Source organism: Neltuma alba, unplaced genomic scaffold, assembly GCF_004799145.2.
Source record: "Neltuma alba isolate B1F8T4 unplaced genomic scaffold, ASM479914v2 tig00011613_pilon, whole genome shotgun sequence".
NCBI classification, from domain to species: Eukaryota; Viridiplantae; Streptophyta; class Magnoliopsida; order Fabales; family Fabaceae; genus Neltuma; species Neltuma alba.
The window spans coordinates 14283-42003 of NW_021636264.1; the positions used below are offsets into that span (position 1 = coordinate 14283).

At 36.4% G+C, this 27721-nt stretch overlaps 1 protein-coding gene across 1 annotated transcript; it reads left to right on the top strand.

Annotated features, from left to right (window-relative positions):
- Positions 1–1731: 1731 nt before the first annotated feature.
- On the top strand, positions 1732–26429 carry LOC114715787 (seed trypsin/chymotrypsin inhibitor TI5-72-like). Its single transcript, XM_028900679.1, has 2 exons — positions 1732–1823; positions 25885–26429. Exons 1-2 carry the CDS (start codon positions 1732–1734, stop codon positions 26225–26227), a joined length of 435 nt encoding a protein of 144 aa, XP_028756512.1. The 3' UTR covers positions 26228–26429.
- Positions 26430–27721: the final 1292 nt, after the last annotated feature.

The window sequence follows — 27721 nt, forward strand, 5'->3', positions numbered from 1 at the left end:
TAGATGCGTTATAAATTAATAAAATCAAGGTGTTGAATATACATTTACCCTATTTATACAATTTATCACTTATGATGAAGAACCGTATGCATAACTATCATCTTATAAAATACATAATACAGTCTAACGTGAAAATATAAGAATAACTGCCATTAAAAAAAAAAAAAACTAGTTCACATGGGTGAGATCGATATGAAGAGTTCAAAATCTTTTAATGTATAAAAAATTTATCAAAATAAAATAATAATTTTTAGACTCTCTAAATCATACTTCCTCTGGTCTTTATTATAAGTTTCAAATAAATAATTTATACACAATGAAAACTCAGTTAAAATTAGTTAAAAGTAATAAATAGATTAGAAATATATATTTTTATTTTAAAATATGTTTTTTGTAATAAATAAAAAATGACGAAAGAAAGTGTACGGAAAAATATGATTAGAAAGAGTATGGCAAATGAGAGAGTAAATAAAAATGTAGTTTAAAAAAGTATTAAATGTTAAAAAAAACCGTATTAAATGTCAAAAGAAACCCTTATTGAGACTTATGAAATAGACTATATACGCTTCCTAAATTAAAAATTTATAAATATGACGGGATGAAGTATTTATTAAACAGTATAAATAGAACATATGCACGTGAGATGAGGCAAGAGTGGAGAATAATACATGAGATAAGTTTAAGTAAGTTGCATTTTGGGAGCTTATAAGGGTTAGAATATATCTTAAGATTAAAAAATAATGCTTAGAAAAGATACTTACAAATGGTTCACCAAGACAATACTCCCATTGGAAGTTTTGAACTCGTAATTTTATAAGGTGAGTTCAATTCTCATTCACGGAATCAATATTAGAGGTATTGGGAAGCACCCAAAAGTACTTCTCAGAAATATTTTTCTACAAAACAAGGTAAACTCCTCTATATATTTACTTTGTATACCATAAAAACACTTTTAAAACCATGGTTTGATTTCCATCCAAACACCCCCTTAATGTATGAAGTAATACGTTTTATGATTAAGAGTAAAATATATTGTTACCCTTATGGTTACTTAAAACGCGCAAATATGTAAAGTGAGATACAGATAATAATAGTGGTGGAATAAATACGTGCGTCTCCCAGTAACCCATGCGCAAATATAATAAAGTGAGATACTGATAATGGGGTGGGTTTATTGTATGAATTGAGATTGGGATTTGAGAGAGTGGTTTAATCCGGATAAGGGCCAACAAGTATACAAAAAGCCGTATCCCCACTAAAATTAAATCTACTCATTACATATAATGAGTATTTGAGCATTATCATTGAAGATTTTCTTAACTCCTACTCGAACTGCAATATATATATGGGGTAAATCATAATTAAGATAATATAATTTAATTAAAATATATAAAAATATTTATGTAATTTAAAAATAATAGTTAAATCTTAATTAATTAATTCACAAGTAAATAAACTATTTATAAATAACTCTGTACATGATCCAACAAAATATATTTACTGGATTATAAAAATAATGGATTGTTATTTTTTTAACTCAAAAAATTGTCATCTTAAATTCATGAGTGAAGACAAAATACATATATATATAGATATATATATATTTATAAAAATCCAACTCCATTAACCCATCGAAGACTCTTAGTAGTATTAAATTAATCAGAAAACTGGTTATCAGTTGACAAACCGGCACAATGAGATTGAATTTTAATACTACTATAATATTCCTCGATGGGGCTTATAAATAGCCCCCATTACCTCCTCACCACCTCACAATTGCAAAACTCAAACACACAGAGAGAGAAGATGGGTTTGAACAAGAAAGCGATGATGGTAAAGGTAGGTGTGGTTCTGTCCCTGATGGCCGTCATCATTGAGACCGTGGAGGCTCGCCGTGAGTTCAGTCCAAAGGCGTTGCTGCCCCAGGCGGCGGACGATAATGGCGGAGCCAACTACTACATCAAGTCGACCGCCGCCACTGCTTGCTGCAACAGTTGTCCCTGTACAAAGTCAATCCCACCTCAATGCCATTGCAGAGACGTCGGACAATCTTGCCACTCTGCCTGTAACCTCTGCCCCTGCACTCGCTCTATTCCTCCTAAGTGTCACTGCCTTGATACTACCAATTTCTGCTATCCCCCTTGCTCGTAGAGAGATCCATCCCCTGCTCTGTCAAATGAAGCCCCGACGATCCATGGCGCGTAATTTTATGTGAATCTGAACCCTGTCTGATGAAATAACAAAAACAATAAGATTTATTGTGCCTACTAGCTTGCTTCCAGATTGCTGTTTCAATTTGCAGATTGGTTTGCGTGTAGTGTTCAAGGTGTTGCTAAAGTACGTGACAATACTCACCATCTTCCTCTTTTCATTCTTATGTCACACAGTGTCCATTAGGTTTCTGAACCAGGTCTGCGTCCTGTTGGCCACCCCACAAGATCTAAAGCCCATGATCACTCCACAGTACGTACTTCGCTGAGCTTCTGGAGAAAGGAACCATGCATATCAAACACAGTGGGGAATAGAATTTTGTACTCAGCATCGCTTCCTCTTCTTCTTTGGATTTTTGGGCCTGTTCTGGTTTTCTTGTGCTCTATATGGCTATGATGATTCCTGTGCTTTATAACCTTGATTTTGTTTGTTCTGGGAGTAACGGGAGAGTACTGAAAGTGGACTTGAATAATGGAACAAGGGACGATGGCAACTACGTTTGACTAATGTCAAACAAGTTAAAATTTGTTTGGTCTGTCAAATTTTGTTAGATTGGATTGATGGCTCAATATTTTAATTTCTATATGTTACAGATGTTAAAAGGAACAAAATAGGAGGTTGATTAAACTAGAATAATAGAAGAAAATGGGGACTTTTAACAAAAACAGCGTTAGCATACATATTATGATAAAGAAGTGGATAGTCTATCTTATCAGATATAATTCCACTTTGATTCTGCTTTATTTGTGATCTGGTCTCCTTCGAGATCAATCACTTTCGTTACCCTTTCACTAAAGAATAGAAGAAAAGATAATTTCTTTCATGTTTGAAATGAACGTGTCACCATCTAACGTAAAGTAAATCAAATTAATGTTTTATCGTAAGTGGGATGATGATGATTTAATTTATACTTTTCTCCCCCTTGAAGATTCTATTGTTCATCTCCAGCCATTATGTCCTGATCAGCATAGGCGATATAGCTACTTCTTTAGACTATTATATCCTTTTCTAATCTATAAAACTAATTACGTAATCTTTTTCTGTATATAGCGCCAAGTTACAAAACCACTTGTTTATATTAGAGAAACCGAGAGACTAATAAACATATAAGAAATTAATTAGCTATTTTCTATACTTGGTTTTTTTCTTGGGTCAAATTAACTTGGTTAAATCTATGTAATTGAATTTCATTGATAATCCTAGTAATACAATCCCTGCGCATCTTGTGATGAGATCATGATGAAGAGTCTCAACGACGCCGTTTGGGGAGCCCACAGCTAAGCCCCACCCAAGTCCAGCAGCGCGTTGGAGGTGTTCGCTGATAAACTCCTACCTCCTATTTTTAATATAAAATCCTGTTTGACTTTTAGTTTGGTCCTAAATATAAAATCTCAATTTATTTTGTCTCTCATATTTACTCAATTTTTTTCAAGATAGTCCTTCTAATAATTATAGTTCTAGTTAATACACTTGATTAATAAGGATATTTTAGGAAAGACAACACCTATTTAAGACAAATAACTAACTCAACTTATTTTCTTAATCTCCTCAAATTAGTCAACTGGCTCTTATAATTAGGATCGGAGGTAGTACTGTATTTATTAAAAAAAACTATATATTTTAATTAACAAACAGATGATAATAAACTGCTGCTTATTTATTTTATTTAGAATAATTATACTACAAATTAGATTTTATATTTAAAATTGAAGATAATATTTTAATTTGATTTAAACGAATCAAAATAATAAAAATAGGGAAAATTACACTTAGGTCCCATAAAAGACAATTAATTTCAAAAAAGTTCTTGGAAATCCCGAAATGATTCCTAAGTCCCTAGGGACCTGTGTGTAATTAATTGTAATTTTGAAATTACCTATTTATCCCTATTAATTTGAACCCAATGTAATTCATTTACAACCTCAACATTGGTTGTTGACAACCCAAAGAGAGGTGGTTAACAATCTCGGCAATGCCCCTGACATCCTACAGAGTGAGTTGTCAGAGTACTGTCGAGGTTGTCAACCACTTCTTCTCGGGTTGTCAATAGCCATTGTGGAGGTTGTAAATGAATTGCTGTAATAAAATTAATGGGATAAATAAGTAATTTCACAATTATAATTAATTACACACAGGTTCCTGGGATTTCAGAACCATTTCGGGATTTCTAGGGACTTTTTTAAAATTAATTATTTTCTATGAGACCTGAATGTAATTTTCCCATAAAAATAAGCGCTGCACCAGCTTCCAAGGAGCGAGGATAAAGGTCCCTTCTTCATCTAACTCAAAATCCCAATCACACGTCCTCTTTTGCGTGCTCGTCAGCGTTGGGCATAAAATTAGTAAATTAATTAATTAATAATTAATAATAAGGTTAAATTTAATCTTTGTTTTTATGCTTGCAAAGTGGCAAAGCCTAGGCTTGAACAAAACAGAGAGAGAAAGACTCCAACTAGAAGAGGTTAGGCGCCCCGTCATCCACTTCTTATCCAAAAGGATGCTTGGCCTGCAGATTTCAGGAATCTCCTTCTGCGAAATAAGCTCAGTTAACTATGAAATTACACAAGTTTGTATTTTATTACTTTAATTTTATAAAGTGTCCTTAAGCCTTGTATTCTTAATGCTGTTAAAAAAATAGTTCAAGTAAAATATACTACCTCCTATTTTTAACATAAAATCTTGTTTGATTTTTATTTTGATCCTAAATATAAGACTTTAATTCACTTTTTTTCTCATATTTATGCTTTTTTTTCCAAAAAATTCATTCTAATAATGATAATTCTAACTAATATACTTGATTAGTAAAGATAGTTTAGAAAAACAACATCTATTCATCATAAATAACTAACTTAATTTTTTTTAATCTTCTTAAATTAATTAACTAACTCTTATAGTTAGGACCAGAGGTATATATATATATATATATATATATATATATAAGCAAGACAATAATTTCCAGACTCTTCATCGCATGCTTCCGCTTTTATTTATAAATTTTAAATTTGAAAAAAAAAGTGTGGTTTAAGTTTTAATTTATTTTGTTTTAACATTTAATATATTTTTTAATGTTGCTTTAATTATTTTTATAATATTTTTCACACATTCTTTTTATTTATTTATTTATTGTAAAGATATATTTAAAAATAAAAATATTTTTTAATTTATTTATTATTTATTTTATGAGACGGTAAAAACGAAACATGTACGGACGTGACCACGTGAAAGCCGAGAAGAATACATGTCAGTGTTGTGAACTGTGAGGCACAGTCAAATAAATGTGTGGTCGCATCTCTTTTGACCCGTTCCTCTCTCGTAAACCACGTGCAAGTACAATAATTAACATGCTGGCATTGGGACGTGTCATTATAATTGTCCCGTTGATTAATTCATCAGGGCAATCAACAACACCTCACAAGCAAAACTCAAAACACAGAATGAAAGAGAGAATATGAGTTTGAAGGAGAAAGCGATGAGGAGGCTCGTGGGTTGGATCCAAGCTCGTTGCTGGCTGAGATGGCGGAGGATAATGGCGGCCGGAGCTAACTACTACATAAAGTCGACCACCAGCGCTTGCCGCAACAGCAAGTCAATGCCATTGCAGCGACGTACGTCGGAGAAACTTGCCACTCTGCTTCTAAACTCTGTGCCTGCACTCGCTCCATTCCTCCAGCGTCGTTGCCTTGATACCACCAACTTCTGCGATCCTCCTTGCTCTTAAGACAGACCCATATATATCCCCATAATCAAATTAATGTCAATCATACCCTATCAGAATTAAGAGCATGCAAATTTCCAGGAAAACAATTAATAATAAATGAAGAAGGGGTGTAATTGAAAAATTGTAGACTCTACATGTTTACCCTATCTATGGTGCCTATTTAATTTACATTAACAGAGAAGAAGTAATTTTTAACTATACAAAATAAATATTTTAGAAGAGCTTCAAAATCACTTATTTTAAATTCAAACGGATGACGTGGGCTTGTTGGGAGCTATTTATATTAACTATTTATATAAATTAAGATAAAATTTCAAAAAAAAAATTATTTTATTTGATTTTAATCAAATATAAACATTTTAATTTTAAATATTTTAATTATTAGTACTTCGGAGGAGTATTATTTACAAGTTGTTGTCACGGTCCATCGTGGCATTGAAAATTCCACAGGGGCTGAAGGACCTATCTGGGTACGTCGCAGCTCACGTGAGCGTCGCCTCACGTGGAAATTGAGAGAATAAAGCACTGATCAGCAATGAGTGGTGGGGTGGGAAAAAGTTGTTACGTGGTCTCCTCTCTCTCTGCCATTCTGTTATTCTGTTTCTCTCCCTCTGGACCCGTGTGGTTACCCTCTCTTCTTCTTTAGTATTTTTCTGCTATTTGGTTACTGAATTTCATACTGTAACTGGATGATTGAGATGTATTTACTATCCATGAATTAATGCAGCTTGTCATTCAGTAAGCTATTTGCGTAACTGTTATTTGATCCGTAACATTTTGGTGCTCTCGTTGAGAGGATGGCAGAGGCAACCAGATTCAAGGAACTCCAAGCCGACGTGAAAGGCATGAACGAACATATGAAACAGACGGAATCATTATTGAATTCGAAGATTGAACAAATGGAAGCGAATTCGAACGTGAAGTTTGATAAAATGGATGCGAGATTAGAACGCATCGAGGCAGCTATAGAAACACTAGTGCGAGCGCCTGATGCGAGATTCGAGAGGTTTGAGGCAGCTTATATCAGCTTGAGCAAGGATTTAGAAGCCCAACAAAAGACTACCGAGAAGCTGGTTCAGCAAGTGGCATCCACCAATGCGTCGCATGAGTCGCATTCGGGGGCCTACGGCAGCCATAGTCAAACATTTTTCTCTAAACAGATTAAGGTCGATTTTCCAAAGTTTGACGGGAATGATCCAGAGAATTGGGTTTTTAGAGCTGAACAATACTTTGCTTATTATGAAACGCCGGATCCTCATCGCTTGGTACTGGCAGCGATTAACATGGAAGGAGACGTCATTCCCTGGTTCCAGATGCTACAGAAATCGAAAACGATTTTCAACTGGGCTTCATTAGTCAGAGCTGTGGAGCAGGAATTTGGGCCCTCATTACTGGAGCAGCCCAGGTCCAAACTATTCAAACTGACACAGGCCAACACGGTGGAGGAATATTGCCGACAATTCATGACTCTAGCGAACCGCACAGAAGGAATATCAGATGAAGCTCTCGTCGACTGTTTCATCGGCGGTCTGAAAGCTGAAATCTGTAGAGAGGTAATAGCACGCAGGCCAACTTCTTTGCATAGGGCAATGGAAATCACCAAGCTATTCGATGCACCTGATGCGGGCTCTACGGTGGGGAAGAGTAAATCTGTAGTCAATCCCTCTGGAGCTGGGTTGAAGCTCACCAACTCTACTGGAAATAGAGGCTCTTTACCGCCGCTGCTGCCAACCCCGAATATTAAACCGTTGACCACGGTGAAGAAAATGACGCCTGCCGAGATGATAGTCCACAGGGAGAAAGGCTTGTGTTATACCTGTGATGCGAAGTTCTCTCCGGGGCACAAATGCAATATATGCTTATTGAGTGTGATGAGGACACTGTCGACCAGAAGCAGGAATCAGTGAGGGTCGAAGAGGAGGAAGGCGACGATGGGGAACCACTTTCGATCCATCATCTTTCACTACACGCGTATCGGGGGTCTCCAGGTAAGGCTACTATCCGATTCACTGGAATAATTGGGGGAACCGAGGTACAAATTCTACTTGATGGTCGTAGCTCTGATAGCTTTATTCATCCTCAAATCGCCAAATTTTTGAAACTGCCTGTCGAACCGGTTAGAAACATAAGAGTCATGGTTGGGGATGGTAATGCAATGAAAAGTGAGGGAATCATCCGAAAAGTAGCTGTGCAAGTATAAGGATACCTCCTAGAGTTTCCTGCCTTTGTATTAGCAATAGCAGGCTCAGATATAGTAATCGGTGCTTCATGGTTGGCAACCTTGGGCCCCCACGTGTCTAATTATACAATTGGGAACGCGTACATCAAATTCTACCACAATGATGATTTTATCACTTTAAGGGGGATACGGTCCCCAATAATGCAAAATGCCGAATACCATCAGATGCATCTATTGGTGCAAACAGATGCAGTGCTTGAATGTTATCTCTTACAGAATTTTACAGAAATTGAAACACCATGTGATGAGTCCGATAACGACACTGTCACAGCAGAAATGCAGTCAATATTGGATAAGTACCAAGAAATTTTTGAGAAACCAAATGGCTTACCCCCGCAGCGGGAACGGGACCACAGGATCATATTGAAAGAGGGTACAGGACCGATTAAAGTGAGGCCTTACCGTTACCCATATAGTCAAAAGGCTGAAATTGAAAAGATGGTTGCTGAGTTATTAGAGGAGGGTTTTATCCAGCCCAGTCTAAGTCCTTTTTCTGCTCCGGTTATATTGGTCAAAAAGAAGGATGGGACGTGGCGCTTCTGTGTTGACTACAGGGCACTTAATGCAGTAACAGTCAAAGACTCTTTCCCCATGCCTACTGTTGAGGAATTACTTGATGAGTTAGGCGGTTCAAGGTTCTATACTAAATTAGACCTCCGCTCAGGATACCACCAAGTATTGATGCATCCTGATGACAAAGAGAAAACAGCTTTCCGGACCCACCAAGGGTTATATGAATGGACAGTAATGCCCTTTGGGTTGTCTAATGCCCCTGCAACTTTTCAAGCATTAATGAATCTGGTATTTCGTCCATTTTTGAGAAAGTTTGTACTAATTTTTTTTGATGACATACTTATCTATAGTGCAGACTGGCAGCAACATCTAGAGCATGTGGACAAGGTGTTGGGATTGATGATAACCCACAGACTATTTGCTAAACTCTCAAAATGTTCATTTGGCCGTACCAAAGTGGAGTATTTGGGTCACATCATATCTGCTCAAGGAGTTGGAATGGACCCTCGAAAGGTGCAAGCAGTGTTGGAATGGCCTACACCACACAATGTGCAACAACTACGGGGTTTCTTGGGGCTTTCTGGTTACTACAGAAGATTTGTGAAACATTATGCTATGTTGGCTAGCCCCTTGACTCAATTGCTACAAAAAGATGCTTTTGAGTGGTCCCATGAAGCAGAGAAAGCGTTCCAGCAGCTGAAAACAGCTTTAACCAGTGCCCCTCTACTAGTCCTACCTGATTTCAAGAAGACTTTCGTGGTAGAGACAGATGCTTCAGGTAAAGGCATTGGCGCTGTCCTTAGCCAAGAAGGACACCCTATAGCTTATTTCTCAAAGCAAATCTCAGCCCGTATGCAGGCTCAGTCAGCTTATGTGGGAGAGCTGTATGCGATAACACAGGCCGTCGCCAAATTCAGACACTACTTATTTGGTCACCACTTCATTATACGAACTAATCAAGAAAGTTTAAAGCACATGAAGGGGCAGGTTATTCAAACACCAGAACAGGAAGCCTACTTGCCTAAGTTGATGGGTTATGATTTTTCCATTGAGTATAAACCTGGTAAGACCAACCTTGCTGCTGATGCTTTGTCCAGAGTCACACATATGGCTCTCGTACAGGTCCAATCCACTTTGATGGCTGAAATATTAACTGTTGTCCGTACGTCGACCTCCTTACAAGATGAACTACGACGATGTGAGGAGAATCCTCTACTCAACCGGATTATTCTGTCAAGGATGGTTGTTTGTTCTGGCGTGGGCGCTTGGTTCTTCCTACAGACTGTCCAGATCTGATCCACCGTTTATTATTGGAATTTCATGCTTCGGTTATAGGGGGACATGCAGGAGCTTTTCGCACTTTCCAGCGATTGGCCACCTGGTTTTACTAGCCTAACATGCGACGAGAGGTTGCTCAATTTGTTAAGAATTGTTTGGTTTGCCAACAAGTGAAGCAGTTGCAGACCAGTCCTGCTGGTTTATTAGAACCTCTCCCAATTCCTCATGCTATATGGGAGGATATCGCCATGGATTTCATTACTTCCTTGCCTGTGGTCAAAGGGTTTCGGTGATCTTTGTGATAGTGGACCGTCTCTCTAAATATGCTCATTTTGTACCATTAAAGGCGGCTTTGACAAGCCATCAAGTGGCAGAAGCTTTCATCCAAAACGTAGTTAAGTTGCATGGATTCCCCAAGACTATAGTTTTGGACAGAGATAAGGTTTTTGTTAGCAGCTTCTGGAAGCAGTTATTTAAGTTACATGGGACTCAGTTGTGTATGAGTTCATCTTACCATCCACAAACAGATGGACAATCCGAGGCCCTCAATAAATGCCTTGAGATGTTCCTACGGTGCTTTGTATTCGACTGCCCCAAGTTGTGGCTAGACTATCTACCATGGGTTGAGTTCTTATATAATACTGCCTTTCATTCTGCTATAGGTATGTCTCCATTCAAGGCAGTCTACGGTCGAGACCCACCAGTGCTCCTGACAGTTGCTCATTCAGATGGTTTGCCGCCTGATTTATTCAAGCAACTACAGCAGCGGGATTGCATTATAGACCAACTCAAACAGAATCTACTCAAGGCTCAACTCCGTATGAAGAGATTCACTGATAAGAAGCGTACTGAGGTGCATTTTGAAGTTGGTGATCTGGTTTTTGTCAAATTGCAACCTTATCGTCAACATTCAGTAGCTCTGCATAAGCATCACAAGCTATCTTTACGTTACTTTGGGCCCTTTCCTGTAGAACAGAAAATAGGAACTGTGGCTTATCGCTTAACTCTACCGCCTTCTGCCCACATACACCATGTCTTTCATGTTTCCCTGCTTAAGAAGTGCGAAGGGCCTACAAACACTGCTTATATTCTGCTGCCTTTGTTGTCTGACTTGGAGGGTCCTCTTATACAACCACAGGAAATTCTGGATAGTCGCACGATTCAACGTGGTGATAAATGGGTACCTCAAGTTCTGATCCGCTGGGACACCGCCGATGATGCGTCATGGGAATATCTTGATGAATTTCATGCGCTGCACCCCTCTTTTGACCTTGGGGACAAGGTCTCTCTCCTACAGGGGGGACATGTCACGGTCCATCGTGGCATTGAAAATTCCACAGGGGCTGAAGGACCTATCCGAGTACGTTGCAGCTCACGTGAGCGTCGCCTCACGTGGAAATTGAGAGAATAAAGCACTGATCAGCAATGAGTGGTGGGGTGGGAAAAAGTTGTTACGTGGTCTCCTCTCTCTCTGCCATTCTGTTATTCTGTTTCTCTCCCTCTGGACCCGTGTGGTTACCCTCTCTTCTTCTTTAGTATTTTTCTGCTATTTGGTTACTGAATTTCATACTGTAACTGGATGATTGAGATGTATTTACTATCCATGAATTAATGCAGCTTGTCATTCAGTAAGCTATTTGCGTAACTGTTATTTGATCCGTAATAGTTGTCTTCCACAAATACATGGGAGAAGCAGTAAAAGACCAATAATAAAGATTTTTGTTTTGTCAATGGAAGTCTTCTTTTGCTCCTTCGGCAAGCTCATCAAAGCCATTTCTTAGTTTATTACTTTGTGGATGTTTAGATAGAAACCAAATTATGGTTTCAGAAGTGCTTTTACAGTTTACGAAGTAAATATGTGAAGAAATTTGTCTCGTTACGAAAAAGTACTTCTGAAACCATGGTTTAGAGGTTGCCAAACACCCTTTTTATTTGCAAGAGTCTTTAAACGGAAAGGACATATTCCTCAGGTCACATCGTTTTTTATTTTTTTAATATATAATTTAGAATTTAAGAATTTTAACAAAAATTATGCATGTGATCTCCCATCTTAGTTACTATGCTCATCTTTACGCAGAGTACGAAGAATCCGCACAATAAAAGGTATGGTTTTGCCAACTTTATCGGTTTTGGACACATCTTTCAAAATGGAATCATACCATATTCTTTATAATTTGTCGAATTTACCAAACACTGTTAGCCTTGTCTTGGATGACATGAGTCGTGGCTGTAATTTAAATGACCTGATGCTTTGGCATCCTACATATAAAACTTAGAACTTCTCAGATAAAAAAAAATATAAAACTTAGAATTTTATGTTGGATGCCTTGTGTGTCCTCGTATGTAACATGTTTAAAATTTTTGTTTCTAAATATAAGTATTATTTTTAGATTTTGTTCTCATTTAATTCTCATTAGAAGAGAAAAAAATTAAGTGATAAGAATGATTTGTAAATAATAAAAAAATTTTACGAAAATAAATTAAAAAAATGTTAATTTAATATATTTCTCAATGTGTAAGAATGAACTATAAATTACTTATAAGACTATATTAGGTCCATTCTTTTGTTCAAATTTTTCAGTAACGGCTCAAAAATCCATTAGAAGACTTTCATAAATTCATGGTTTTTTTTGAATGATTTATTTCAAAAATTGAGCCTTGAGGATATATTTCCCTTGAAGTTACTGTATTATTTTCTAGTCCCAAACAGTCATTTCCCCTAATTATTAGGGAGAATTGTAATTAGATCCCACCTAAGAGAATTAAATATAAAAAAAATCTTTTAAAATCATAAAATTATTCTGATGTTTCAAGAGATTTTTTTTTAATAAATTTTATTCGTTTAATTACCAAACTACCTTTCTTTCTTTTTTAAATTTGCATTGACAACTGAAAGAGTAGTAGTTGACAACTTAAAATGTAATAATTGACAACTATCACGACTGGTTTGGTAATTAAACAAATGAAATTTATTTAAAAAAATATTTTACCATTTCAAAGTAATTTCATGATTTTAAGAAAATTTTTTATATTTAATTTCCTTGAGCACGTTGGGGATATGAAAATGTGTGGGACGTTTTCCAGGCAGGTCATCAGTCTGGTACACCAATAATTGTACTCCACCAACTCACCCAGCAGCCTGCACCAGGTGAGTAAATTTGTCGTTTTGTCTAGGCGTAACAACGTCATTGGCCTAAAATTTTTACGTTAATTAAATTAAATTATCTTTTATACTTCACGCGTGACCCCATCTCTTTTAATTTCTTCCTTCTCTTTTGTCAACCACACATGGACTAAAACACTCCTGAAATAAAAAAATTATCTTTTATACGTCACGTGAATGGTTAAAAATTTTGCGAGCCCATCTCTTTTAATTTCTTCCTCATCCTTTATCAACCACGAATGGACTAAAATGCCCTGAAGGTGGCTTACAAATAACACCCTCCCATTGTCATCGCCACTTCACAAGCAAAATCTCAAAGACACCAAGGCCCTTATAGAGAGAGAGAGAGAGAGAGAGAGAGAGAGAGGATGATGACGACGAAGAAGATGGTGGGAGTGGTTGTGCTGCTGCTGATGGCCTTGGCTGCAACTGGGGAGGGGCGCTTCGATGGGAATACCTTGCTGGCGGAGATGTTCAAGGAGAGTGGGGAACCAAACTACTACATGAAGTCAACCACCACGGCCTGCTGCGACATGTGCATCTGCACAAGGTCCATCCCTCCTCAGTGCCATTGCACCGACATCGGAGAAAGTTGCCACTCTGCTTGCAAGTCCTGTCTCTGCACTCGCTCCCATCCTCCCCAGTGTCGCTGTGTTGACACCACCAACTTCTGCTACGACAAATGTTCCTCTTCTGCTAATGCTGTAATCAATTAAAGCCTAGGCATCACTGGCTGCGTTCTACACTCGATCTGCTGCTTTGTTTCTATGGACGTGAATCCCCCTATCTTATGAAATAAAGCACCTTATGCCTTTGCTTCCAATTTGCCTTTTGGCAAACTGGTTGTGTGTTTTGCTACTGTGAATTGTCTTGCTTTCCTCTCAAGTATGACCCGTGTTTACATTTGAGGGGACTTTTTCAAAGAACGAACTAAGGGCGTTTTGTTGATTTATTATCCTAACATGATTTCACTTTCGAGCTAAAGTCACATCACTTGGCCTTTAATAAAATTCTCCGTCTCAATAATGAAAGGGAAGGGAAAGTAGCATCAATTGCGAGGAGGACCCACGGAAAGGGAAGGCTTCTTTGGCTCTAACAATTAGGATTTATTTAATCACTTAGAGTAACTTTTTAATTATAATTTATAAAATATAAAATAAGTAACAAAATGCTTAATAGAACAAAAAGGGGTGTGAAATGAAAAAATGTGTTTAAATGACGAGGAAAAATGTCTGTTATGCCAATGAATAAAAATAATATAGTTTTGTTGAGCAATGATGACAACACCATATCGTTCTCTCTCTTTCTACATCTTCTTCGGAGATAACATCTTCTTCATCATGGGCAAAGATAAAACACTCCTAGTTCATAAAAATATTAACTTTGGAAAAAATAAAATCAAAGCATGTCTCGTAATAATAAAAAATTGTATAATTTGAAAAAGCTCAACCATTTTATAATATATACTCTACATTTTTAAACTTGTGATGAGCTACCATGAAAGCTGCACCTGCTCCATGTTAAAAAAAAATATTATCTTGAAACAAAAGATTAAGTTAGTTAACGGAAGATGACATAAAAAATAAAAAATTGTGATATTCTAATTCAAGCAGCTAATGGGTCAAAATTTGTGAGAAGGAAGTGATGCCTAATCCAGTATTTTGTAAATATAGTTAAATGAAGAAAATGCTCTTGTATCAAAAAATTTATTAACAAGTTGTGAATTAGCAATAAGAATATTGAACAGCAAATGACAAGAAATATACTAGTAATAACAAGTTATTTATTAATAAGTTATGAACTGACAATGACAAAAGTTGAACAATCAATAATAAGAAATATATTAATAATGACAAGTTTAATAGTTTTTTTTAAAATATGATACAAGGACATTTTAGTTATTTGATTATATTTGCGAAATACCAGATCAGGTATCACCAAGGAAAAAAAACCGGACTGGACCGGCCGGTTCGACCGGAAAACCGGTGAACCGGTCTGCAGTCTGGTCCGGTTCAGTAGCTAAACCAGGGGCCAATCAAACCGGTAAAAAACCGGTTGAACCGGTCATAACCGGTATAAAACCGGGTAATCCCGGTTGATTGGGTTACCCGGTTCTCTTTTTTTTTTTATCTGCCAAAACCCCAAAATGACGTCGTTTTAATTAAAAAAAATTCCTTCTTCCTTTCCTAATTTCCTTTCCCGTCGACTTCCCCCCATTTCCCTACCCCGAGTCTGATTCCTCGTTCATCTGGCTCGCACAGCAGCTCACCTCGCTCCCAAAAACCAAAATCGGCTCCTCCAAAATACCTGCTCCCTAGCGTCACCGACGGCACGACGGTCTCTGGCAGAGATCCTTGTTCGGTAGAGCTCCAAAATCACAGTCATCACAAGTCTGATCTCCGGTCTCCCTCAACCTCATCGCAAGTTTGATCTTCAGTCTCCTTGAACCGTTTGAGCTCGCAAGTCTAAGGGTCTGAGCTCCAAAATGGCAGTCATCGCAAGTCATTACAAGTCGCCGCAAGTCTGAGCTCCAAAATCGCAGTCATTGCATGATGTTAGATACTTCCGTTTTAGGTTGGCCGAACAGAGGTTGAAATTTATGCAAGTTTGAGTTTCAAATTCTTTGCTCTGTTTCGTTACTGGCCGAACAGGGAAATAAGTCGCTGGTTTAGGATGATTACGGGTTGTGTTTATGGAGTGAGCTTGTTGGATTGCATGTTGTTTATTTTTCTTAGTGCGGTATACTGATGCTAGCCAAGAGTAACCGAAGTTGGGAACTGTAATTTTGGCTTTCTGTTGCATTGGTGTTGGGTGGGCTGGTTTTAGAAACAGGATACACGTAAATAAATATATAAGCTTGATTGGTGCTTATTTTGCCTTCTGTGATTAGCAAGGCTGGTTCTAAAAATGTGTTTTGAATCTAGAAAATTTCTATATTTGTTGTATATGAGCATTTGGAGCGTTTGGGCTTTATATATGCGTAGATATATATTTGAATATATATGTTTGGTTCATGGGACTCGAATTCATGGAGATAAGAGGGAAGAACTGAACTAATATATTATATTGAGTTTAACTTGGGGGTCTCGAATTTGAATATATATGTTTGGTTCATGGGACTCGAATTCATGGAGACAAGAGGGAAGAACTGAACTAATATATTATATTGAGTTTAACTTGGGGGTCTTGAATGTTGAACGATTAAATTAATTGATTAGATCTACATTCTTGAAGGGATCGGAGAAGCTTGGAGTTGATGAATTGAAAGGAGGGTCTTTGATAATTTAAATTTTTAAGTTATATACGATTTTAAGTTTAAAGGATAAGCTTGAATTGATATTTTAAAATTGGGAATAATTTCCAGATTATGAAAGGTAGAGGAGTTGATTTAAATTTATTGTTGAAATGTGCTTGAGGCTACCAACCAATGGATAGGAATTTTAAATGATTAGAGGATATGTTGGCATAGCTTAAAGTTTGTATAAGGAGATTATAAGGCTATGGGAGAATGTATGCATGTGTAGGAGGTTGAGTGCTAACGGAATTGAAAGTCTGGAAGTTTTAATATGGAAGTAAATCCGAAAGCTATTTTAGAACCTACAAGAAGCATAGTTTGAATTAATGTGGAGGATTAAAAATGTACTTGCTTGGTACTATTAAACATTTAAACTACTTTGCTGGTAAAAAAAAAACATTTAAACTACTTTTGTAGCTTCTCATTTTTTTAGTGATTATTATTTATAAATTTTGTTTTATTTTAATATTGTGAATTAAATTATATTATTTTAATATAACCGGTCCGACCCCGGTTCGACCTCGGTTCGACCAGTAACCCTTGACCCACTATCTCGACCGGTTTAATGTCCGGTCCGATTTTTTGTTCCTTGGGTATCACTTCCTCTCATGAGATTTTGATCTATTAAGTGCTTGAATTGAAATATTGTAATTTTCAATTTTTTTTATTTTTTGGTGTCATTTTTCCTCAAGTTAAACCGTGTATTTTAAAAATAAGAAAATATAGTATTTACCAAATTCATTATGATTGAATTTCAAAAGCTAAAATATAAACAATTATGTATGAGTAGCAGACACATAATCACAGACCAAACTAAAATATAATCACATGTTTCGCTTAAGTTTTCTCATTAACAACTAAATCACATGGTCCTTCTAATCTCAATCATCCTTCTTGAAAATCAATTTTAACTTCTACTACTGTTAAATTCATTCGCTCTGACACTGGCCTGAATTTAATATGACTTCGTTTTATAACTCTAAACGGGATTTTACATCAAACTCCCTGGTTTACTAATCCTGAACAAAACAGTGCCGGAGAACGAAAACATGTTCTTACATTGTCTGCTTATGGTTCTAATTTGATCATCTAGATCGTCCTCTTGGCTTTCCTAATGATAGGATGCCAAAGGTTTTATTTTGTTAGATTTGCACAATAACCAAATTTTCATCTCTCGCCATGTAATGTTCTGTGAATCAATTTTGCCTTCTTCCTCCTCAATTCCTCATCTCATAATACCGATCCTTCTTCCATTTCTGATCCCCTTTCTCTTCTTCAGATTTTCCTTTTTCGTGATTTTTCTGAATCCATTCATGCTTCATCTTCTCCTCTTTCTTCTGCACCTTCTTCTCCAAATCAGGCTTATTTTGATTTTTCTCCCCCCAGCCATTTCTGCTGATATTTCTATTTCTTCTGCCGTTCTCCATTCCTTCATCTTCTCCTCCTCTCGGAACATCTTCTTGCCCCTGTCATCACCCTTTTTACTTGCATGACTACCATTGTTTCTTACAAACTTCAGCTCCATCCTATTCCTCTTCTTCAAGTATTCGCTATCCTTTATCTTCTGTTTTATGTCTTATGATCGTTTCGTTTGTCTCCTTCACATAAACGCTTCGTTCTTTCTATTACTACTTCCCCTGAACCTGGGACTCATAATGGAGCTTTTAAACATGATATCTGGAAACAAGCCCTGACTGATGAATCCGTACTCTGGAACAAATTCAGACTTGGGTCTTGACCGAATTACCCCCGGGAGGCGTGCAATTCGGTGTAAATGGGTGTTTAGGAAGAAATACGTATAAGGCCAGTTGAGCCCTTGATCGTTGTAAGGGGAGATTAGTACGTTGTTAAGGACTACAAACAAACTATTGCTTGATACTGTCTCCCCTGTTTCTAAGGCGAATATTGTCCGTTTATTATTAGCTCTTTGCTTCCACTAGTAACTGGTTTTTGGAGTAGCTTGATGTTCATAATGCATTCCTGCATGGGATTTAGACGAGGAAGTTGATCTACTTGACTTTTCCTTTTGCTTCTCCCTAATCCAATCTCGCATGTAAACTTCACTAGTTACAAAATGGTTTAAAGTAGGCCAGCAAATAATGGTTCTAAGTTCTCCACTGCTCTAGTTTCTTGTTGTCATGTTCAATCCAAATCTGATTATTCCTTGTTTGTACACAATTGTGGTGCTTCTTCTACTGCCCTACTGGTGTATGTGGAATATGTGATCTTACGAGGCAATGATATGAATGAAATCAAAGGTATCAAGGGTTTTCTTGATATATGGCTCTTCCAATATCAAATTCTGTTTGGTACGAAGCATTAAAAATAAGGAATAAGAATTAAAATTAGGATCTAACAAACCTATTAAAAGAGTGTTTAATACGAGAGATTACTTGTTACATAGGATTAAACAAATCCGTATATGTGAATTGGAAACACCATGAGAAGAAATGATATTTTTTAATCCCACCTTTATGGGTTTATCTAATTTTGTATAACAAATAATTACTATTTGGGTTTTTTAATAAGTTCTTTGTTGTATCAAGGCCTCTCCTGGCATATAAAGGTCTCTTTTTGCCCCCTCAATTAGATATGAAACTCAAGGCATTTAGTGACTCTGATGGGGCTGCTTGACCTGACTCTTGCTATTCCTTTACTGAATTCTGCATCTTTTTGTGCTCAGTACTGATTAGTAATCTATGAAACGACCTACTGCTTGTTGATCTTCTTCTAAAGCAGGATACAGAGCTTTGGCCGAAACTACCCACGAAATACAATGGCTTATGTATTTGTCACAGGATCTTCATGTTCCTCACCCTGCATCTGCTCTTTTATTCTATGACAATCAATCTGTTATGAACATTACTGCCAACCCCACTTTTCATGATGGTCTCATTCGTTTGCTTCCTCTAAGGTTTTCTGCCAAGCTCCTCCACATCCTTATCAGAACCCTTAGTCCTGCTCTCTTTCTCATACTCCAAATGTCCAAGCATAAATGTACAGTCACGTGCACAATAGTTATTTAGTTAGCCAAGTTATGATTAGTTGTAGCTAGCTGGTTTAGATATACCTTTTGTACATCTACAGATGTAATATCATTCATAGGAGCAGGAGTATACTTCATGGGGAGGGTGCAGGTGGGACGCATGCGCGTTGCCACGCGAGGAAGATGAATTAATATCAGTCTACAATTGTTAGATGTGTGTATAAGTGTGAGTAAATGTTCAACCGTACCTCTTTTAATTCAAGTTTCTTCCTGAAGGTTTTCGGGCATACCTGGAGTCTGCAATAAAGTCAGGTTGCCATGCGGAGATCCGATCACGGTGACGGAGTCGGATTTGGGAAACACAGCAAATACACTGAAGTAAGGGAAGATGAGGAAGAGTGAACTAAGAGAGGAGAAAGGGAGTCTGGAGCACGAAAAAAAAGGATTCCACGTTATGGCCCTTTTTCTCTGGAAAAAACCGTTTTTTAACTCCTCTTTTTTTAAATAAAAAACCGTCTCCTCCCGCCTGCAACCGTTCCCTCCTTTTTGCATATTATGTAAAACGGCTAAAATTACAAGTAGGGACTCATATATTTTATAATTTACACCAGGACCCCTAATGATAAATGGGCTTGGGTCCAATCCACCAAGGGTGGACTGGCCCATTTTCTTACACTTCCCCACCTACTTTATGAAATGGCTTATAAATACACACACAGAGAGAGATAGAAGATAGGTTTGAAGAAGAGAAGAAGATGGTGAAGGCGGTAGGAGTGGTGGTGCTGTTTCTGATGATGGCATTCACTGCTGCAACTGTGGAGGGTCGTCACTTCAATCCAAACACCTTGCTGGCCCAAATGGTGGAGAAGCACAATGGTGAAGAAGCCAACTACTTGATCAAGTCCACCACCGATGCCTGCTGCAACGACTGTACCTGCACTAAGTCCCACCCACCTCAATGTCAATGCAATGACTGGAGAGAAACTTGCCACTCTGCTTGTAAAAACTGCATCTGCCTTCGCATATATCCTCCACGATGTCGTTGCGTTGATATCACCTCCTTCTGCTATGACAAATGTTCCTCTTCTGCTAAACCTACCAACTAGAATCAATAATAATGTTGTAGTCTTTTGCGTGTGTGTAAAGCGAAGCCTAAATATATGTGTGTGTAGCTACCTCAGGCTTTGTTTCTATGTACGACGTGAAGTCTAGCTATCTTATTCAATAAAATATTGTGTGTCTTGCGTGCTCGTGGTTTGCTTTGTGCGTGCTCGTGGTTTGCTTTGTGCGCACTCTTTGCCTGCAAGCTCATGATAATCTTTGTGTTTCCAATTGCTTGATTTGCATCAAGAAAACTTAGCTGATTGCAAATAGATCTTTTGGTTTTCGACAGAGTCCTGGTCTCCTGGTGTGGATTATTATCAAGATTCAATCGTCTAGTGTATATCTGACGCAGTGGCAGATCGGTTGTAAATAGATCACTCTGCTCGATGTACTCATTGAACAACTCAGTAATTCAATTGTCCCTCTCGCATTTCCTCTATTGAGCATAATATAATATTACTTCTGGTTCTAATTATAAGACCTCGTTTATAATTTATAAATAATATTTTATAATTAAGACAGGAGGTAGCATAAAAGTAAAAGACTCCGCTTTATAACTACTCTTTTAGCTCTGTTTATAATAATTCTCTTCTTTCAACATGTTTAATTGAAATTTAAAAAAAAACACCCATTAAATCTGCCTTAAAATTGAACAAATTTTCCATTACTCCTATTTAGTTTACTTTATACCTTAAGAGAACAAAGTCTACATAATAATAATAAATAAATAATGAAATTATACATTTATATGAAAAATTTAACATTGTGACATATAAATAGAAGGAAAAAAAAATCTTCTTTTTTCACCTTATAAATAGGATTAAAAGAGTAATTTGCAGAGTCAATAAAATTAGTTTAGTTACTTATTTATTACAAGTGTATGTTGGTTCTCGAATTACGTTTTTAATCATTTGTGTTAGAATTACCTCTAAATAAATCTCCTTAATATATGTAATTAATATAAATAATTTAAAAAAATTATAAGTTTAAAAAATAGAGTAGATTGATATCTTATATATTTAGAATTAAAATAAACTTCCAACAAACTTCTGCGCTTGCACTTAGAAACAGAGGAAGTAATAAAACAATCTCATAAGCATGCACGTTGCCAGCGAGAAAAATAAGTAAATTACTGTCACTTGTTGGGTGATGCCTCTTCTAATTTCTTCCTACGGAACAAATTATTACCATTTACTAAATACGGTAATTTGACTAACTACTATCAAATTATGAACGGCGAACAAAAACTATATCACTGATCGGCATACTGTGGCCAATGATAATAATGTTGTAATCTAATTATGTAAGCAAAGCCTATAGCTAAGTAATCTCTCCGGCCGACGATACTCGTTTATTATCCCTCATCTCTCTCCTCTCTCTTATATTTAATAGGAGTAAAAGTGAAAAAATCATATTAATTATTCTGTTCTCACAATATGTCTTTTATTTTGGATCACAATTTCTTTTGACTAACTTCCTATATTATACTCTTCCAGTCCTAAATATAAGACATTTATACACACTAGTATAAGAGTCTTATATTTAGGACCGGAGGAGTATTATGGATTGGAGGGAGTATCCTTCAAGCTTAGTTTCTATGAGTCAACGCTATCGTCTAATGATTTGGAAGGTCATAATCTTTCTTCCATCAAGACTTCCATGTCTTTTTTTCTTTTGTTTTTTTTTTTTACGTGTTATGCTTTTAACTTGGCTTGCTCTTTAAATTATCTTATTTAGTTAAGAGAGAATTACAATCAGGTCCCAAAGAAAAAACTATATTACCTTATTAACAAACAAAGAATAAGCAATGACAAATTTTAAAATAGAGGATGACAATCGGTTCAGGCTGGTCACTTGTCACTAGGACTTTTAAGTAATTAAATTTTTTTGGGACTTCTTAGTAATTCTCCCTTTGGTTAAACATTATTGTTACTCCCTCCGTCCCAACGTATTAACAATCATAAATTTTTGACGCAAGAATTAAAAAACAATTTAATCAGTAATGCAATTTTACTGAATGTAAAAGTTAAGGAGTTTTTTTTTTTAATATGAAGTTAATAAAATGATAAAATTTGAACTCTCTGGGCACTTTAACATCCTATTGAATGCCAAAATAAATAAATAAAATCAAGCAAAAATATAGGAATTAGTCTGAAAATAATGAAAATGAGCCACCAGTGACGGTGTTAGAGTAGAAGAGACTCAATTACCTTTAAGTAAAATTAATGGCTCAAACCTCATGAATGGAGATAATCACATAAATTGGGAGAAGCTCCCAACAAACTGAGCTGATGTCCGTATTTGAATTTGATTAGTATAGTAACGGACATAGTATATTTTTATTAGTATATCTAGAGACATTTAGTATACTGCATAAAATTTAAAATTAATCAGACACGCCGTTTGAATTCTTATAGATAAATTATATACTACCTCCGTTTCTTAATATAAGAGCTAGCTGACTAATTTGAGTAGATTAAGAAAGTTTGTTAAGTTAGTTATTTATAATAAATATGAGTTGAATTTTCTAGAATACATCTGTCAATCATGTTTATCAGTCAGAACTACCAATTGATAAAATATTTAACATGTGTAACTACTATAAAGATTACTTTAGAAAATTGGATAAATATGAAAGACAGCGGATTGGGGTTTTATATTTAGGACCAAATTGAAAGTTAAACTAGCTCTTATATTAAATACCAGAGGTAGTATATAATTTTACATATTTATATTTAGATATTCGTTAATTGATATAATTCTCGGCATGCATAATGTGATATTATATATATATCCCTAAAATATATTCCTTCGTTACTAAATATAACACCTATTTTTGAGAGTATTATATAATCATGCTATAAATAACCAAGGCTCCATGCTTACCTCTCAAGCCCAGCAATTCACAAACGCACAAGATACTTAGAGAGATAAAGACAGAGAGAGGAGATGGGTTTGAACAAGAAAGCGATGGTGAAAGCGGGTGTGGTGCTGTTTTTGATGGCCTTCACGGCCACCGTTGTGGAGGGTCGCTTCAATCCGAGCACCATGCTGGAGGAGGCGCTCATGAACGGCAGCGAACAAAATTTCATGACCAAGTCGACCACCACCGCCTGCTGCGACAACTGCATCTGCACAAAGTCGATCCCTCGAATATGCCAATGCAGAGACATCGGAGAAAATTGCCACTGTGTTTGTAATTTCTGTGTCTGCACTCTTAGTTATCCTCCACAGTGCCGATGCCTTGACACCACCACCTTCTGCTACGATAATGCTCCTCTACCGCCGCCGCTGCTAAAACTTCCCACTGATCACCAATATGCTTTCATCAATCATAACAATGTTGCTATCTTAATGCAAGGAAAGCCTTTAGCTACCACGTCGGGCCTTGTCTCTGTGTGTGTATGTGAACCCTGCATCTTGTTCATTAAATAAAATATCTTGTGCCTTGCGTGCACACACACACACATATATATATTACCTTGTCCTAATTATAAGAGTTAGTTGAATAATTTGAGGAGATTAAAGAAATAAGTTAAGTTAGTTACTTGTAATAAATATGTGTTGTCTTTCTGAAGATATATGTTGGCTAGAACCATCATTATTAGAAGGACTACCTTGGAAAAAATACATAAATATTAGAGACAAAGTGGATTAAGATTTTATATTTAGAACCAAAATAAAAATCAAACGAGATCTTATATTGAAGACCGGAAGTAGTAGTTTGCATTATATGCAAACTCTTTGCGCGTAAACTCATGTTTTGGTGAGATGTCAAGATCTCAATGTACCACCTGGTTCGAAGGTCAAATGGTTTGTTTATTCCGTGATGTTAGTGTTAATATTGATATTAGCACGTTTGTGTTATATAAGAAGTTTCATTAATAATTTGTGTGTTAAACAATTAGTTAAGTAAATTTGCTCATTGCAAAGCCAGCCTAAATTTGGTGTACGTGGATGGATATATGAGTAAGAAACTAAATCACAAGAGCTAAATGATCAGTCGGAGCTAAATTATTGGAGATTTTCTTGAAGATTCAATTAATGACAGTAAAAAGGAATTTAATGCCTTAGCTTCTTGTCGTTCGGAATTCAATTTTTTTCCCTGTTAATTGTCACGATTACGTAATATATACAATTTATCGATTGTGAGGATGAACTATACTGTACGAGATATCTAATCAGCTAGGACCCCTTTTTAAGTTTTTCCTACTTTCAATGTAAGTGACATGTTTATATTATATTAATCGATTCATAAGCATCACATACATGATGAATTAATCACTTCATCAGATGTTTTCAGAAAGTACTATATTAAAAGTTAGGGTAATCCTCTATATTTAAGTTAGAAACCATTTGTCTTTCTTGCATCATATAGTACAGAAGCTGGTGGCAAAAGGGGGAAAAAGTTACAGAAGAGTGTAGTGTATTAGTTAATATATGAATCAAGTAAAACATGTTGGGTTTGCCAGCTTTGTTGTCCCCCGGTGAAATATTTTGAAGAAAACAGTAATAAATAAAAATAACCAAGAAAAATATGAAAATAAAATGATAAAATTTGGACCTCAACACACACACACACACACACACACACACACACACACACACATCTCGACATGCAGCCATGATAGATGGAACGCATGCGCGTAGCCACGACAGAAGGATAATAAATTAATATAGGTTCGCTTGACTATTGAGAGCAGCACAAGTTAGTTAATTAATTAAAGTAATAAATTAGAATCGTTTTTTTCATTTTTGCTCCGAATAAACAATGTCATTAGATACTTTTAAGTCCGAAACCCATCCTTATTCTCAGAAACTAAACATCCCACATGAGATATGGATTTGGGTGATGCTTCAAACTCGAAAAACAAAGGCCTTGCCTTTGTGGGTACATGAAGGAGCCTAACCATCCCATCATTTACCAGGCAAAGATACTCGAAATTATCTTTGGATTGTCAGAAAGTTGAAAGCCCCACACACTTGTCTCATCTCGTAACTTTTTCAACACGTTTATTTTCATCTAAAATATAACGATATAAACATTTTGTCCTTAAAATCTCGACCTTTGGTTAGGATGTCCTGTTATCCACATTGTCCTCATCCATGTTTGACATGAAACTCAAACACACAATATCTACTGTACATAAGGCATCTAATTAACACAGCGAAGAGATAGGTCTGAGGCCTTAACTACTCTCGTAGATTACTGAAGGCCCCACTTTCAATCACGTGGTACCATAAATCTCTCATACTGGCTTATAAAATGAGACTTCCTCTGTGCTCGTCTCTTCACACATATCAAAACCCAAACACACAGAGCCCCTTAGAGATAGAGAGAGAGAGAGAGAGAGAGAATAGGTCTGAACAAGAAGGCGATGATGATGAAGGTGGGTCTGGTTCTGTTCCTGATGGCCTTCACTGCAACTGTGGAGGCTCGCTTCGATGCGAACACCTTCCTGGCTCAGATGTTCAAGGAGAATGGGGAGCCAAACTACTACCTGAAGTCGACCACCACGGCCTGCTGCGACAAGTGCATCTGCACAAGGTCCATCCCTCCTCAGTGCCATTGCAACGACATCGGAGAAAGTTGCCACTCTGCTTGTAAGACCTGTCTCTGCACTCGCTCCTATCCTCCCCAGTGTCGCTGTGTTGACACCACCAACTTCTGCTATCCTCCTTGCTGCTTTTCTGCTAAGCCTCAGATTGCTGCAAATTGATTCTGATCAGTTAATGGTGTAATGTTCTGTGAACAACAAAGCCAATTATATGCTACTTTATTAGGCTTTGCATCTATTTCTGTGTACATGAATGTGAACCTTCCCTTATAAAATAAACTATCTTGTGCCTCGCATGCATGCTTCCTGTTTGCTTTTTTGCAAACTGGTTAATTACTAGCGAGCACTTGATATTCTTCTATGATATTGTTTTGGTGATTTTCTTTTTCTTTTTTTTTTGGAGACCTCAGTGTGATTTTTTCAAACTAATATCGGGGGATCCGTAAATTTAACAGGCTTTAATTTTTAAAAGGCCTTGAAATTAAAAGACCCAGAGACGTGAGAGATTCAGTGAAGAAGCGAAAGAACCATTGTTAACGTAAATAGAAACTCATTGTGAACAGATGGCCAAGGGTGATTATTAATAGTCTCCGCCATAAAATGATGAATCAATCACAAAGGCTCTAGTGTGCTTGCTTCAAGTTCATTTATCCAGAACTCAACCTCTCAACTCTTCGTGTTGCTCTCCCATAATCAATTAAGCGAAAGAAGTATTCACGTACTCTTTCACACGAGCAAATTATTCGCTGAGGACCACTTCTTTAAGCTGTTTGTTTTTGGTTCCCCCAGGTGCATCAATGGCCAGTTTGTTTAAAATTTTTTGAAAAAAAAAAAGCCAGTGATTTTAAATGGAAGGAGTAAGGGGGAGTTGAGGAGTAACTTCGATTACTCCTCCTTCGTTGGGTTTAATTTGTAGACGTCCAGATTAGTTGAGGCAGAGTGGCTCATTAGGCCACTTGAGGATTCCTCTGAAATAAAAAAACTAACTAATTTGTCTTGACATTTTTCTCCGAAATTTCAATACTTCTATTCTCTTTTCAAAATATTCAGAGATATTTTTAAATAATAAAAAATTGATTAATGTCTAAATTGTATTTAAAAAAACAACTGAAAAATTGAGCATCAGACAAAGGCGAGGGCCGTTCAATTTTTGGACTCACCCATCTATTATTCGCAGCTGATGTGATATTGACATAGTTGATCACGTGCTTCAGTCAATATAACGGAAATTAATTGCGTACTACTTATTAACTGAACTTTTCTTAAACAAACTTTACAAATATTTGCATACATGAAAAGATTAATTAAGAATATAATAATTATATATAATATAAAATTTTTACTGATTCCATATAATATGACCCGCTTCAGAATATAATTATGAGCATGAGCCAACCTAATTTTACAATAGTTGATAAGGAAGCAAGGACTTCCAAAGGCATTCTTTGGAAAATTAGTAATACTACCTCTGATGCTAATTATAAAATCTCATTATAGTTATACAAATGAGGTGTTATAATTAATATTAGAGGCAGTATTATAATTATGTAAAATTAACCAAGATTTGAATCTCATAAAAAGAGATATATACGTTTAATACTGGACAATACTTCAAATTAAAGAAGATGGTGAACGACAATGGCGAACCCAACTACG